At 37.2% G+C, this 17611-nt stretch overlaps 1 protein-coding gene across 1 annotated transcript in view; it reads left to right on the top strand.

The window, feature by feature from the left end:
• Positions 1-14560, top strand: part of ADGRL3 (adhesion G protein-coupled receptor L3) — a 1168212-nt gene extending 1153652 nt beyond the window's left edge. Inside the window, exon 24 of the mRNA XM_075544262.1 lies at positions 13935-14560. Coding sequence (XP_075400377.1) covers positions 13935-14089 — 155 coding nt within the window. The 3' untranslated portion in view covers positions 14090-14560. The remainder of the gene's footprint in view (positions 1-13934) is intronic.
• Positions 14561-17611: the final 3051 nt, after the last annotated feature.

Raw genomic sequence — 17611 nt, 5'->3', positions numbered from 1 at the left:
AAAGCCTCATCTTTCTCCTTCAGAATGGCTAGTGGCTTTGAAGTGCTGACCTTACAGTTAGCAGCCCAACTTGTAACCACTATGCCACCAGGTCTCCTACCCCCATTCACAGACACTACTTAATGTAATGGAATTGGCATGCATACAGAGGGAACAAGAACCTAGGGTTATTGGAAATATAGTTTGGGGAAAATGAATTTAGATGGATAAACATAAATATACTTGAAATGCGATATTATTTGTGTTCCAGGTGAATGATCAATTACACTATTATATTATATATGATCAAATATGTATAATATATATTATATGTTACTATATCCAAACACATTGTCATTTAGCCTATTCTAACTCACCGTGATCCTATCAGACATAGTTGAGCTGTTCTATTACAGTTTTCAAGATTGTAAATCTTTTCAGGAACAGTGTCAGCTTTATCCTATGGAGTGGGTAGTGCGTTTGAACTGTCAACTCTTTTGTTAGCAGCCCAATACTTCCTGATGTACCACTATATGTTATATATATGAATGTGTATATATATTTGTATGTGAATTAGTCCAAAAGTGAGGGGCTGAAGTTGGCATCATGATGGCATTAGAAGAGTAATTATTAGTGTACTACCTTATTGTAAATTAGTCTTTTTGAACAGTTTCCATGAATCTTTTCTTTGTTCTTCTTTTCTTCAGGTGAGGCGAGACCAGAAGCTCTGATTTAGATGGTTGCTGCCTAGTTTATAGCACTCTGGTCACTATTCACCACGTCAGGATGCAAATTGTTGTTTTTGTGAACTAGGTTACGTTAATTGACTTTGCGGTCATCACACACTGTAGTTCTAAGTCCCCAAGTCCAGTGATGCATTCACTTAAGGATTTTGGGATTCACAACTTTGCCTCCAGTTTACTGTTCCATGCTGCTGTGTTTCGTTGTCACGGAGTCGGTTAAAACGAACAATGACCCACTGTCCACAGAAGAACACACTGTGTAGTCATGACCATCATCATGATTGTTCTTATGCTTGTCACTGTTATTGCAGCCACTTTGTCAGTCCATCTCATCAACCGCTGTAATAGTGGGGTTCTATGTCAACTTGGTTGGGCCAGTTTCCTTAGTGGTTTGGCGCCTGAAATGTGTTCTAACACAAGAAATCATTTCCATGAAGAGGTCTTCTGTGATCAGTCAAAAAGTTGTAAAATGTCTAAGGTGGTGTACAATCCTCTTACTCTGGTCATAGATCTGATAAAACAGAAAGTAGATTTTCTCAGGGGTATAGCCCATTTTCTATACAATTAGACACTGTGGAAAAGTATGTTTACTTCTTTTGGATCTAAATTTTGCATCTGACTCATTGACCACAAGTTCTTTGGGATTACATCATTGGTCTGCTATTTTGCCTATGGCTCTGGAGCCATCAGTTGACCTGTCATCTGATCTGTTAATCTTGGATCCATGCAACTTTGCATCTACCATCCTTTAGTCTCCTGTTACCTTGTTTGTCTCCCTGCTAACTGCTTCCTCAGCCTCTGTTTTGATGAAATCCAATATCTCAATATAATTATCAACACATACACAAAATCTCTGTTGAGAATATGTTGGCCATTAGTTTATTGTTTTTTTAAATAATTTTATTGGTGCTTGTACAACTCTTATCACAATCCATACATACATCCATTTTGTCAGGCACATTTGTACATTTGTTGCCATCACCACCATATTTGCTTATGCACCTACATTGTCTTCAGCGATTGTGTCTGGAAGGTGGGCATCATTAATGCCAGATTATTAGAACAAAGTGTTCTTGCATTGAGGGAGTACTTGAATTGAGGCGCAATGTCTACCTGCTACCTTAATACTAAACCTATGAATATATGCACATAGATCTATTTCCCCATTGTCATATATAAATATATTACACATGTACATGCCTGTATTTAGACCTCTATAAATGCTCTTTGCCTCCTAGTTCTTTCCTCTATTTCCTTTTATTTTATCTTGTCCCACCTTCATGTTCAGTCGTCATTTGGGTTTTAGTAATTCCTCTCAGTTACATTGCCCTTGATCAAGTTCTATCAGGCCTCCAACACCCTCCTCGCCATGGATTTTGGATCACTTGTTGTTCCCTTGCCCCAGGGGTTGTTAACACCCACTTCTTTCCCCTGCCCCCCCCTCTCCTATGTTCCCCCAGATTTGTTGGTCCTGTTCTTTTCTCCACCAGATTGTTTATCCCACCTGTCTTATCTAGATAGACCTGCAGAGATAACAATATGCACAAAAAACACAACAGAGCAAAACAAAGCAACAAAAGAAAAGAAAACAAAAACCAATGACAAAATAAAAGAAAAGCTTGTAAATAGTTCAAGGTCTGTTTGTTGATCTTTAGGAATGTTTTCCAATCCAGTCTGATGGTTCCTCCCCCTTCAATTGCTCCTTTGTGCTCTGAGCAGACATGTCCTTCTCCCTGAGCTGTAGCTTCAGTGCTGTCCTCTGGAGTGAATTCTTCCACGGGGCGGGGTGTTGGACATTAGTTTTATGTTGAGGGCAGTTCCTCCTGTTTCTACTTTGCTCAATTTTTTTTTATCAGGAATGAGTATTGGGTTTTATCACATGCCTTTGATGCATCAATTCATATGCTTATGTGGTTCTGTTTCATTCTTTTACTTACATAGTGAATTATGTTGATTGGTTTCTAATGTCAAAGCTTTGTTGAATATCTTGTATGAATCCTACTTGATTATGATATGCTATTATTTTGGTATGAAATTGATTTTAATTGTTCAGATTTTGTTGCAAATTTTATGATCTATGATTACCTCTTTAAAGTGTTGAAGTGCACTAAGTTGTGGTTGACCAAGCCATATTATATTCAATCATTTCATATTCATGTAAAAGTCAGACAATGAACAAGGAAGAAGGAAAATTAGGTACTGTATATACTCAAGTAGTAGCTGACCCGAATATAAACCAAGCCATCTAATTTTTACCACAAAAAACTGGGAAAACTTATTTACTCAAGTATAAGCCTAGGGTGAAAATGCAGCAGCTACTGTTCAATTTCAAAATAAAAATAGATACCAATAAAATTACATGAATCGAGCCATCAGTAGGTTAAATGCTTTTGAATATTTATTTCAAAGAAAAACAGTAAACTAGCTCTGTAAGTGGAAAAGAGGGTCAACAAAAACAATATGGTATCAACAATAACTATACTTGATGTGTTCCTGCATACACTGCATTACTACATACGCTGCCTTACTGCATCTGCACAATGCAGCTTGTATAGTTTGAGGTCTAACGGAGGTGATGATATTCCAGGATGTGATGGCATGGCTGTAGCATAGAACAGCCTGTGTTAGGGCTCATCATATACATGCTGCGTTGTGTCTGCACTGTGTTCCTGCCTGCGCTGCGTTACTGCATACATAGCGTACTGCATCTGTATGCAACACATGCAGAAAAGAAGTGCGTACACAACACAGCGTGTATATTATGAGCCCTAACACATGCTGCTCTATGCAAGCATATTCAACACTGGTCCAGATTGGGGTTAATAAGAAATATATATAATAGATATATGTCAGGCTAAGTACTGTAAATAAACGCACTGCATATCCAAGACCAGAGATCTACCAGACTTGCGTTCAGCAGTGCTTGGGTGGATCAAGGGGGCGTGACCAAGCACGGGTAAGACTGCAAAGGCTACGTTATTGGTCACAGTCCCGGAGAAGAGCAAGAGAAGAAAAGCAGCAGCTTCTGACATTCATCTGACAAGAATGCAGTCCACCCCAAGGCCCAGCACACAGAAGCGGGCAGGTTCTTGCCCAGTATGGCATGGACAACACAGAGGCTGCAGACACCCGCAGATGAGCAGGAGAAACCAAAGAACACCTGCACTTCACAGAATAACCTTTCAAAGCAAGAATGGTATAATTTCATTTTATGTACTTTGCACATAATATCAGGAGAAACCAATTCCTGGAAAAGGACTCCATGTTTGGTAAAGTAGAGGGTGAATAAAAAATAGGAAGACTCTCAACTGGGTGAATTGACACAATGACTGCAACAAATTGTCTCAAATATAATTGTAAGAATGGAGCAGGGCCAAGCAATGTGTCATTCTCATCTACATAGGGTTGATATGAGTGGAACAGGTATGAGGAGATACCTCGTAATAACATGTTCATTGAGGATAACAGCTTTTAATTTTATCTTTAATTGATGTCTCCATGATCTTTGGTGGTATAGTGGTTATACACTGGGCTGCTTTTGATCCATAAAGTCTGTAGTTTGAAACCACCAGCTGTACTGTGGTCATTATGAGTTGGTATTGTCTCGATGAGAGTAAGTTGAAAGTTGAATTGAGTGATATTTCCACCTGGTTTGGTATTAGTGTTATGATTGACTCAAAGAATGAGTTCTGAAATATTCTATCCTTTTCCACATTCCAGAATAGTTTGAGTAGACTTGGTGAAGCATTCAGCAAAGTTTTGTAGAATTCAATGCAACTTTTTTGTCCATCTTCTTTTGTGTTGTTGTGAGCCCTTTAATTATCTGTTCCACTTCTATTAAATGAGTATGTTCACATTTTCTACCATAAATTGTGTTAGTTTAGGTAGATTGTGTGTTCTAGAAATTTCACCTTTCCTTCTAAGATGTCAAATATGTTGCGGCACAGCTCTTCATAGTATTCTGTTATTTTATTGTCCATTTATTTCAATAGATTTGGTTGTGATACTACCTATGTAATTCCTTAACCATGTTCCTTTAATATCCTTTTTCTTTATTAATTTTCCAGTAGTTTGTCAATTTTAATAATCATTTTGAAAAACTCATTTCTCCCCTTGTTTACACTTTCTATTGTGGTTTTATTTTTTTGTTCCATTTATTTTTATTCTTAATATTTCTCATATACTTTCGTTCGATGAAGGAGTCCTGGTGGCACAATGGCTTATGTACTGGGCTTCTGGCTACTAAGCCAGTGGTTCAAACTCACCAGGTGCTTCATGAGAGAAAGCTGAGACTATTATCACCCACAATGATTTACAGTCTCAGAAGCCCTCTGGTGTAGTTTTACTCTCCTCACTCTAGATTTACAATGAGTTGGAAACATCGCAGTTGGTATTCAATCACTTCCTGGAGTCTGGTATTTGGCTACTGGGTTCAATGTAACTTGAACTTCTTATTTCAATACTATTGGTTCTTGCTCCTATGTCACCTCTTGAAACAGTAGAATGTCTACTATTTCTTTTTGGTACAGTGACTGTAAATCTTTCCATTTATATTGATGCTTTCTGCATTATTCAATATTTTACCCACAGAATCTTTGCATTTTGGAACTCAAGAATTGACTTTTTCTAGATTTTTTTTTGGTGATAATTAAGATTTATTGTGCCAACATGGCTGATAAACACATGTGGGATTAATTGAAGGGTGGAGAGATAAATAGCTCCATGAGCCTTGCCTTCTAGGTTCTCAGGTCTCTTGCTTTCTGATGGTCAGACTAGGGTGAAGCTGCCGTAGCCAGTTCCCTGCTTCAGCTGGCAAGGCTCACTTCCTGAGAGACATCCTTGAGGAAAAGCCACATGGACCTACCCTGATGCAGCTCTGGGTGCTGGGGTAGATATGTGGAGATGGCTGCCAGTGCTGAGATGCTTACATCGCTACTGGATTCAAAGACATTCTACCCCCTGGCCTGTGATCCTCCTGCATTCTGAACCATTGTGTGTGTTTTGTGATTTTGAGGAGGACTTTGTAGAGTGGTGTCAGACATATGGACTAAGTTATGGGTTTGGACTGGACTGAGTTGGGATGCTTTCTGAATGTACACCTACCCAAACTCTCTTTTACACATATATAAGGTTTTGTGAATTTGTTTCTCTAGTTTACTCAGATTAACACAGTTAAGATATGCTGAACATGTTCCTTCTTTTTGGTTTCTAACTCTATGTCTTGGCACATTTTATTTTACTTTGTCTTTTTAAAAAATCATTTTATTGGGAGCTCTTACAGAAAGTATAACAATCCATAATTCAATTAAACCAAGCATAACTATAAAATTATTGCCACCATCCTTTCCATCCTTTTCTTTCTTTTTAAACTCTTTGATATCAGCTCCTTTTTATCCCATCCTTCCCCACCCTGCCTCCTGGAAACCCTTATTTTTATATTCTAAATAGTTATTATTATGATTAATTTAAAAATATTTTGCCATATCTTTCACCATCCTCTGTATCCATTTCCCTACAATTCTGTTATTTGTTCCCCTTCTTGAGCTTCCATTTCCTTACCTGTTCTATGAGTAAGAGCAAGTTTCACTGTCTCTTTTCTTCTTTTTCATCTTTTAAATGACCTTTGCTTTCTTCATGTATAATGTTCTTGATGCCTTCCCACAGCTCATCAAGTGGTCTGTCGTTAGTGCTCAATGCAACAAATCTGTTCTTGAGACATTCTCAAAATCACTGGTGGTTTCGATGGATCTTGGCTGAAAGTGGGGAATACCAGAAGGCTGTTTGCTTGTGCGTTATTGACTAGATAAGGCCTTCAACATAGCGACCATGGCAACCTAGAGCAGCCTTGAGAATAGTGAGAGTTCAAGAACAACTGCATGGTGCTCATGTGGAACCAGCACATCCATCAAAAGGCAGTCATTCAAACAACCAAGGAAGAATGCCTATTTCAAAAACCAGGAAAAGAGTGTGGTTAAGTTGAATTCTTTCACCAAATTTACTCATTTTGTATGTTGAGCAAATAATCAGAGAAACTGGATGATATGAAGAAGAATGTGACACAATAATCTGAGAAAGATTTATTAAGAACTTGTGCTATGCAGATGACAAAAACTTGCTTGCTGAAAGTGAGGAGGGCTTGAAGCACTTACTGATGAAGATCAAGAATTTCTGCCTTCCATAGGGATTATAACTTAATGTAAAGAAAAGCAAAATCCTCACAACTGGACCAGTAGGCAACACTGTGGTAAATGGAGAAAAGATTGAATTTCTTAAGGATTTTGTTTTGTTTGGGCCCATAATCAGTGTTCATGGAAGCTGCAGTCAAGAAATTGAACAATGTATTGCATTGATTCAATATTCTGCACAAACCTCTTTAGAGTATTGAACAGGAAGGAAGTTACTTTGTGTATTAAGGGGAATCTAACCCAAGCCACAATATTTTCAGTCGCCTCATATGTGTGTGGAAGTTGGACATTCAATAAGGAAAACTAAAGAAGAATGGATGCTTTGAATTTTGGTGCTGACAAAGAATATTGAAAGTACCATGCCTGTCAGAAAACAAACAAATTTGTCTTGGAAGAAGTACAACAAGAAAACTCTTTAGAGGCAAGGATGGAGTGACTTCATCCCAAGTTCTTTGTCCATGTTGTCAGGAGAGACAAGTCTCTGAAGAAGGACATCATTCTGGGTATAGTAGACAGGCTGTGAAGAAGAGGAAGACTGCTAGTCTGGGTAGTCTAAAGAAAGAAATCCATAGATGCTCTTATTTGTATAAGAAAGAGCTTTCACCTTCCCAACGTGATTGCTGTAGACAAAGTGGGTGTATGAGCAAATGTGGTGAAGAAAGCTGATGGTGCCCAGCTATCAAATGATATTGTGTCTGGGGTCTTAAAGGTATGAAGGTAAACAAGCAGCCATCTAGCTGAGAAGCAACAAAGCCCACATGGAAGAAGCACACAAGCCTGTGTGATCCGAAGGTGTAGAAGGGATCAGGTACTGGGAATCAAAGAACAAAACTCATATCATTGAGAAAGAGGGCCGTGCAGAGTGTGGACCCAAAGCCCATCTGTTGACAACTGGACATCTCCTACACTCTTAAGCCTCAAAGTGACACCAGATTATGTAATTACCACAAAGACATTTTACAAGATGTATTGACAGAGTGGCTGAATGATGGTCTCATCATTAGTAATAGCTGTGAAGAATGCACAGTAATAACTGTGAAGAATGCACAGGACAAGACAGTGTTTCCGTTTTGGGCACATAGAGTAATAATGAGTTAGAACTAGCTGGATATCACCTAGCAACAACAACAACACGACAACATGAATTGGAATACTCTTGATGGCTGTAGGCTTATCTGGTGAATGTAAGGCTTTTGTGCGACTCTTTAATTGTGGGAACTGTTGGATGAAGTTATTGAGTTTTATTCTTTCATCTTTTTTGATTGGTGCCTTTGTTGTTATAAATTTATGTCTTGACACTGCTTTCTTTGTCTCAAAGTTTCAGTGTGCTGTGTTTCCATTCTTATTTGAATCTAGGATTTCCCAAAATTTTATTTTTATTTATTTTTATTTTGATACCCACCATTCTTCCCAGGGCACTTTTCTCTTTGCTCCATAATTTGTTGCAGTGGCCCCATAGAAAGCTAAGACAATACTCATGATTATGGAGGTTTATTAGGGAAGTTAACTGATTATAAAGTGGTAAGGATATAGTTCTTTTGTCCACAAAGCTGCTTATTATTCATGTCTCTCTGTGGTCCTTGGTGTCTCTGCCACATTCTCTCCTGACCTCAGCAATGTTCTGTGGGCCAGCAAGCCCAGTGCTCTGTCATAGTCTCTACATGCCACTGCTATTGCTCATGGTTTTGCTGCTGTGATCTCTGGTGTCTCAGCTGCCTCCTCCACTTCAGACATCGATCTTACCTGGGCCCTGCTGAGGGCTCCACTCTCTTGATTGTCATGGGATTCTCTTCTTCCTGCTTTGAAAATGGCTTTCTTATACCCAGATGAATGGCAAACCTGACTAGTGCCCTCTGTTAGTATTTCATATGCCCTATTTCTGTGGTCTAATCCAATCATTTGGTAGGAGTTGCAAAGTAGTGCACAGAAGAGACATGTTTAAGCAATTTTACTTCACCACAATAAAAATATTAGGTGTATACATACAAATAGGAATTACTCATAGGATTTATACTCTTCATTTCTGCAGATGGTCACATGGCCATCGCTTGATTTTTGAACTACTTCCTTCCACTACCTGTTCCGTATTTCTTTGACCCTCAGCAGGTGCATTGGCTGGTTGTTGTTCTTTGTCTGCTTGGAAGGATTGGAAAGCTTCATTTCTAAAGAGTTTGTTCTCTTAGTATTCACTTCAGAAGTAGGGTGCTGTAGTTTACAACTGACTTTAATCATAGGACATGGTAGTTGCAGGGACAGCATGCGATTTAAAGTGGCTCTTCTAGCCAAAGTCTCGAACTTCGACTATTTGACCTTTCCCTGCATGGCTATGGTAAAAAGGTAGGGAAGATGCTGATAGGATTCACCTGTAAGTAATTGTGAACTGGATTTCTTGAAGTGATGTCCTGCTATGTATAAAATGAACCCTCTGAGAAGTAGAGGGAGGAATCTCCTTATGAGTAAGAGCCAGGAGTAGAGCATAATATTTTCACCTGTGATCTCTGTGCAGTGAACTTCATGGACCCAGAAGCAGCTACATCACCAATGGAACAGTAGCAGAACCAGGAGCTAGCTCTTGGGTACGGACTTGGGGAAGCTGGGCTTGTTGTCCCAAAGAGGTGGAGTTAAGTGCCTTTGGGCTGAGACTTGTTGGTGTGGGGTGCTTTGGGAACTTAATTCAGAGAGCTGAGTTTTTGGATCTTCTGGGTGAGTTGTATGTCTCTTGGGCATTTATTGGCAGACTTGAAACTTTGCATGATTTCTCATTGGCATTACCACTTCGTAACTTTCCTCATAAACCCTTTAATCATGAATATTGTCTGTGAACTCATTGCAGAACCATTGCAATGGTTATCAGAAACGAGAAAGGCATAAGAATGGATATTAATTAAGACAACAAAATAGTACTAAGGGAGGACCTAAAGAATCTCCTGGACTCCAAATATATATTTTAAAATCCATTATGCCATACTAATCCCATTTCCCTTTGGTAACCAGGACCAATTATACCACTCAATACAGTAACATCTTGCTGTGCCTGTTGATCCAGAAGCATGAGATGCTCAAATGACCAGGAGACATTCTTAGCTTCCAGTTCAATGGGATCAGTGCTGTGTGTCCAGGTGGGAGTATTCCTCTCTTTGGAATGAAGATGAACAAATACACAGAGCATAGGTTTGCAGGAACAGTAAACAAAAATAAGTTGGATATTAGGTGTAATTCTGGAATTATCATTTGCATGTATTTCACATGGCTTCTCAGATATTTATTATAGAGGAACTGGACAGTGTTTCACTATGATTTTGCCTTGGCAGCTTAGTAGTATGTAAGCTTTAAAATAAACTTTTATATTTATTTGATGAAATTCATTTCTTGAAAAAATATTACTTTTTCTATGTATCTTTATTACATAAAAATAGACTAAAATATCAACATCACTCAATAAAGCGTTTTGAAATAAAGACATAGAATTTTTATTTTCTTTCAAAAGATATTTCAAGGTATTTCTACTTTTATAAATCCAAAGGAAAAACATTTAAAAATAATTTAGAAATTAATATTACACAAAATACTACATTATTTATTTAAAATAAATTTTAATACATTGAAGTTATTCTTTTTTTCTATTATTATGATTCTATGAATGACTCAACTTATTTTTGTTTACTGTTCCTGCAACCCTATGCTCTGTGTATTTCTTCATCTTCTTTCCATTCTATTAATTCTAGGAATGCTCCAAAATTTACTACCTTTGATTTGTATCCCAGTGATTTATGCATATATTATATTTAAAATTACATTTGTAAATGCTTGCAATAAATTGTTCTTATTGGTAGTTCTACCTCTTGCTCTGTAACTGAACTGGCAGTATTTTAAGTTAATATCAGTGGTCCCCAATTAGTTCCTAACTCTTCAAGTACCTGGATTGTGTCAAAGAAATATTTGTCCTTTATTGAGATGATCCATGTTAGTGCGCAGCCACTTTCTGTCATGGTTCTTATTGTCTCTCAATTGTCTGAACCTCTTTTAAATTAGAATTCCACATGTCTCACCCTGTATTTCACATTCGCATCTGAATTAGTGACCTGAAAGTCATAAAGCTTGAGCAAGTTCATAAGTTTAAATGACTATTGTATATCTTTTGCCATATAGCGTGGAATCCACATGCAATTACAGGAGGGGGAAAGACTTTTAAAATATCTCTCCTTCAGCCTTTGGCCATTCAAATATTTCTTTGGGGCTTTCTGCCCTGATTTCCAGTACCCCCCCCCTTCGCATTTCAACATTTGAAGAGAGAGTACTAAAAACAAATAGACCAAAATATAATAATGAATTCTTTTCTAATATTAATCTAATAATTTGGTTCTGATTTCTTCAGGGCTCACAGAACAAAATATTTATTGAGTCTCTGATGACTTTGGGAAGGTTTTGTAAAAGGTTGAAATAGTCCAGATATTCTATTCAGAATTTTTATACACTCACGTCATCAACGGAGGTTAGATACTATATCTGCATACGCACACAAATTCTTTACGTTCATTCCACTAGCTGCTCAGTAGCGAAGGACTAAATCTCCATGTCCCTTCTAGTCTTGTGGATTTTCATTGATGGGGCTGGTGTACAGTTCAAAACGGTTTGGCGCACATGGTGTGGTGTTGGCATTTAAGCAGGAGCAGCGGTTTTAATTTTATCTTCATCTCACATTAGAAAGAGGGGAAAACTAACAAACAAAATAAAAACAAAACCAACCTGTTGTTTTGTGAACTAATTTTTTTTAAATTCCGTTTTCTGGAATAAGGAAGCAAAATAATTAAAACAAAACTGCCCACGTCCCTTTAAAGTGGTTGGTTAATAAGCTTTGGCTCTCCATTTCAATCTCAAATGTCCCTAGACTACCAGTTTTATGATAGAGGCTGGCTGGTACAGTGGCATTTTATGTGCCTGGTCTACATTTTAAAGCCCAGGCCTGTTGTTTAGGAACAGAAATGGACACAATTTAATTCTGTTTATTATAGAAATCAAGTGCTTTTGGAAAGATACCGACGAGCAGCTGTTTAATATTGTCTTTCTGCTAATAGAGAGGTTTAGTCCTCTTTCCCTGTGTGTAAAAGGTAGTTCATAGATTCCTAGAGACCCTTTCTGCAGATACCCAGGTCTGTTGCTTGGCTTTAGCAGGAGAGAAAAAGTTGTTTATAATTGTTGGGGCTGTCGATGACAGCTGTCAATTTTAGGACATTAGCCCAGTAGAAATTTTACTAGGAATTCTACAAGGAAGACATCAATCATCAAAATGGAAAAGAAAATTACATTTGACTGCATGCTTTGTAGCTATTACACATCTCTTGCATATAACTAATTCAACCTGAAGGAGAGTTTTGGAATAAGAGTGATGAAACGTTACATCTGTTTTCCTCAGAGTTAGTGGTCAATCAGTGAGGGGATAAATACAGCTTTCCTTTGAAAACAATTTAATGAAAATAATAGAACAGGTTTTTAGATAAGGTTATGTAATAATTGTCCTTAGAATGATAAAGAACAGAAACTCATTGTTTCCTAGGCCAGGTCCTAGCATATTTGATGTTTTCATTCATAATCTAAAGGTATCCCTCAGCCGCTAGAGGAAAAGTGCAGCACAAAGATGCGGCATTTTCAAACTCTCTTGAGGGTTAGTTCTGATTCCATATGCATCATCTGAAATCTTAGGATTCCCTTGACTCTGACAGTGATGGCTAACTGTGGGTAAGCATCGCAGCAATGGTCTGCATTAAAATGGAGCATAAAACCTATCTAGATAATGCCTTTGTCTTAAATAGTGTATTTTGTTAATATAAACTATATGTGAAGCGCTTGCCACTAGGCCTACCATTGAGGACCAGGTAAATACAGTAGATTTTGCACTCCAATGTCTTTTGGGACACTTATCAATATGCCTGAGGCACCTACCTCAATGGGTTTCTAAAAAGTGTGTGAGTGGGTGGGCTTATACATAGCGTGTTCTTTTTGCATTTAGAGTGTGGCGGGTGTGACTAATTCTCACTGAGTTCCATTACATTTTTATATGATTTTAGAAAAAAAAGCCCACTAGTAGTTTAAATGTCCTCATATATTGGTCTATATTTCTGTTAAAATATCATTGTAAAATTTATTGTAAAAACCCAGGTTTTGACTGAAAATCCATAAAATGAGTGAGACGGAAAGTGTTTAGGAGCAAGAGAGCAAGTTGTCACCTGTCTGCCTAATAGGTTAATGCATTTGATTATAGATTTTATTTCTTCCGGTGTTAACTTGTTGTGAATTTGCATTCCAAGAAGGCCTGGCTTTCCATTCGAATAGGAAGGTTTGATGAGTTAGACAGTAAGGTGATGCAGGACAACATTTAAAACATGAATTTCAAAAGAAAGACACTGGACTACCAGACTGTAGGTCTCTGCTTTTCAGTATATCCTTATATCAAGAAGATAATCTTTAATAAAAAATTTCAAACCTCAGTATTTTTGGATTCTGAGCAGGTACTGGACTCTGAAGCAAGGACTTGGGAACATAAAGATAAAAGAAACATGGGGACCAAATGAGAACAGTGATGGCACTATCTCTATTTTATCTCAGAGACTCTAGCTCATGTAGACAATGCTATAATCTAGGCAGGCTTCTATTGTTTTAATGTCTTCTTCATTATATAAAGGTGAACTTAATTTTAACTTATTGTTATAATTTACTTATCATTTTGGCAAACTGAGGTAGGCAAAGTACACACATTTTTCTCCCATCTGTTTGTAATTAGGTTTTAAGTTCACTCTTCTTTTGGGTTGGAGGGAGGATGTCATTCAATTATATCTATGTGACAATGCTGTGGATTGAATTGTGCCCCCCACCCACAAATTGTATGTGTCAGTCCCATCCACCAGGATTTTTGATATGACGTTTTCTGGAAAGTTTGTCCTGGTAGATGGAATTGTTGACACTAAATCTGAATGGAGTGAGTTAAACGTAATGGTGCCTTTCTTTCTTTCTTTCTTTCTTTTTTTTAAAGACATGAAGAGACCAAGACAAACAGACATAGAAAGAAGACCGACATGCGAAGATGGCAGCAGATATTACAGTGATGTGTCTATAAGCCAAGGAATGCCAAGGATTCCCAGGAACCACCAGAAACAAGGAAGAAGCAAGGCAGAACCCTCCCCTTAGGACTTGCCAGAGGAAACTTGACCCTGACATCCTGATTTCAGTCCTCAGTGGCCAGAAGAGTGAGACACTACATTGCTGCTGTTAAAACTACTTTATTTATGGCGGGCTGTTCTGAAAGCACTAGGGAACTCAGACAGAGGCCATTGGCATACAGATACAAACTTGAACTCAGAATAAAATTTAAAAACTTGACTTCTAAGAATGAGAAACTATTTTTATTCTTGATTTCTCTACTGAACAAATATTTTCATTGTATTTACCATTTATGTGCATGCTGCCACCCTTTCTGTATGAAATCAGTACTGAGAGTGAATGAACTAATGTGAACAAAAATGTGCTTGATACAGAATGGCAGTCAAAACCTGGTATTCTTGTATTTACGTTCCTTTAGGGACTGAGGCAAGGGTACATTTCACATACAAATTGTAAGCATTTTTTAGAATTTGAAGGTCATGGTACTTTGGGATGTGTTTAAAATTGAAATAGTTGATAATATAGTTATCCTGTAAAATGCAGTTAAAGATGGAGAAATAAATTTTTATCTTCTGTCTATCTGCAAGCATGCTGCCCTCACTTGAATCATATTAGCTGCTTTCTTTTAAAGACAATACAATTTATATCTTTAAGAATTTTATAATTTTAGCTCAAATAGAACTTTATCAGTGAACAAAAAATTGCTTTTCTTCATATATATATATTCCAGTAATTTATATATGGAGTGACTTTTCTTGTTGTATTATACACAAAGAAAATGATGACCTTATTTCCTTGGCTGTATTCCTCTGCTTTCACAATGTAGTTTAAGATAAATCTATTCTTTGAATCTTTCACTTCTTTGCTTCTTTGTACTGCCACGTTGGACAGCATTTTAGGTAACACGAACTTTATACGTGAGCGTGATCCAACTTTAGTCCTGTCTTGAATTTTAAATAAGGAAAAGAAGAAGTAGAATGTCCGTACATCGCTTTTACATGTGTTTCTGTGTCTGTATTATGGCTATAGCAAGAAGTTACACTCATGGAAATAGTGCTAGACAGTGATTTGTTTTCACATGATCTTTTTTGTCTAATTATATGTACTCTTAGTTTCAAATAACATTTGGACTAACAGCTAAGTTTTCTTGTTTTTTAGCTGAGTTGAACTTCTGAATTAACAGGTTCACTTCTCTGTCCTACAGAAAACGAATCCCTTGCTCTTTCCAAGAGTTGCTTATATTTTATTTCAGCCATCTACCTTGCTTCATGTGACCTTTACATAACATCATGTGACCTGTAGCAACAGGTATTTTTTCTAATGTACTACTATACTAGACTAGGTTCTCTAGAGAAACGCAACCAGGATACTTATGATTATATATATATAGAAAGATATATACAACATAAGAAATAAACAGCTAGTCTTTACAGCAGTGAAAATGACTGAGTGCAACTCACTTCTGTGAGACAGCTAATACACTGGTAGTCCTTCAAGTCTTGAGGGCCATCAGGTGTAAGTCAAGGAAGCAGAGAGCTGAGTCCTCGATAGAGCAATTCAGGCAATCCAGGCACAGGCAGCAAACAGCAAGACAGGTCACCAAGTCAGCCAGATGACAGGGTCCGACAGTCCCCAGCTCAAGCGATGTATATTCCAGTAGCATGGTGAAGCAGGTCTTGAAGGAACTTCAAACTACAGTGACACGGTCCACGGGTTGGGTGTCCACAGGTAGTGCAACTCATAAGTTGACGCAGAGAACCAGCCAAGGCAGCCACATACCGATTAGATCATCGAAGAGCAAGAGACCAAAAAGACGAGGCTCGCCGAACCATTTTTCTCTCCGCCCTTCAATTAATCCCACATGTGTTTATTGGCCAGGTTGGCACAATAACCTACCTTCCGTAACTACTATTACTACTAACTGCCATAGACTAGATGCAGACTCCTAGCTGCACTATATGACAGGATAGAGCTGCTCCTGTGAGTTTCAGAGACTAAATCTTCATGGGAGTAGAAAGCCCACCGTTCTCCTTTTTCTAAGGTAGCACATGCAGTTTTAATTGTTTACTACCTACTGTGTTCAAATTAACAAAGTAGAAATGCCTGATTTTTATTGTTTTCACTTTTGTTTTTAACATTTAGTTAAACTGGTGGAAAAATGATGCCATCTCTGAGTATAAGATGTCTTATTTCTCATAAAATAATAACTATCCTTTGTACAAGTATTACAAAAACCTCATTTGTTTTAAGACAAATGGAACCTTGACAAACTGATGAAGTGTCTTATTAATTCAGTTTTATAGGAAAAGAAAAATCTTAGCGCTTTAATAATGGGCTGAGGATATGAATCAATTCTTGCACTGATATTTACTATCATAAAAAAGTATTCCTCATTTATTTGTTCTACAAGTACCTCTATCTGCATATGGTTCATCTTTTCTAAATGAGAGAGTGAAGCGTAATAAAGATGACAGAGAGATTTAGATTTAATTTATTGCTAGTTTAAGCACAGTTGGGAATTGAAGTAGATAAATTACAGTTAAGTTGAAATTATGAAAGAATAGAAAAATATGGAAAAGAAAATGTCACCAACAAAAAGGAGGGAGTTACACGATCCAGTTCAAGTCCTTACATGGCTCACTTAAACCATGAGGTCCTCTTGGTAAAGAAAATAAACACAATACCAAAATAGATAGGAATAGGAAAAATAAAAAGGAATAATTTTTCTTCAATTTGTAGAAGATGGAAAAATTGCTCTATTTCTTTCCACCAATATTTTCACAAAAAGAAAATTTATAAATTCAAAGATATTTGAATTAGTTTAAAGCTTATAAGGAAAATACTCATTCAAATTTTGTCACACATACTTATTTATATCATACTATTATAAAGATAATATTAAAATTAAGAATTATTATAACATATAATTGCATTACTAAAAATTACTATAATTGCTTGAAAAGATTTCTTCAGCTATTTCTATCCATTTAAGAATCTCTGTCACTGCATTCAGATATCTGCTTCTTCTTCACAGAGGATTCCACAGAAATTACCTAAGGACCATCGCAAAAATGACAACCAAAAGAGCAAAGTTATCATTAGAAATCGAATGCATGGCTACCAACAGTCATCAGAAATGTATGGGGATTCCATACTAGAAAACAGAATTTGCAAAGAAAAATATTGAAAGAAAGATAAAAATGGTGTCCCTGGACAATATATATGAATATCAACCTCTAAAAACCCAAGATCAATGTCAACATGAAGCAAAAAAATGAGAATGGGCCAGTGAGCAATCAGCACAAAAATTCATTAGAGAACTGCGATTCGAAATTCCTCATCTGCCCCTCGTACATATATAAGGTGACAGCAAGAGCTTCTGCGCTTAGAGTACGCCAAAGAATTACTTCAGAAAGAACTTTCAATTGACCTCAACGGTGAGATTATTTGGGCTGAGAGAGAAGAATAGCAGAATTTAATACAAATGTGCAAATGAATGAAGAGAAACATGCAGCTACACATTCAATCTTTATCTCTTTAACTTGTGAA

Source organism: Tenrec ecaudatus, chromosome 3, assembly GCF_050624435.1.
Source record: "Tenrec ecaudatus isolate mTenEca1 chromosome 3, mTenEca1.hap1, whole genome shotgun sequence".
Lineage (NCBI taxonomy): Eukaryota > Metazoa > Chordata > Mammalia > Afrosoricida > Tenrecidae > Tenrec > Tenrec ecaudatus.
Note: the sequence above shows the minus strand (reverse complement) of the source record. Positions and strands in the feature narration are given on the sequence as shown.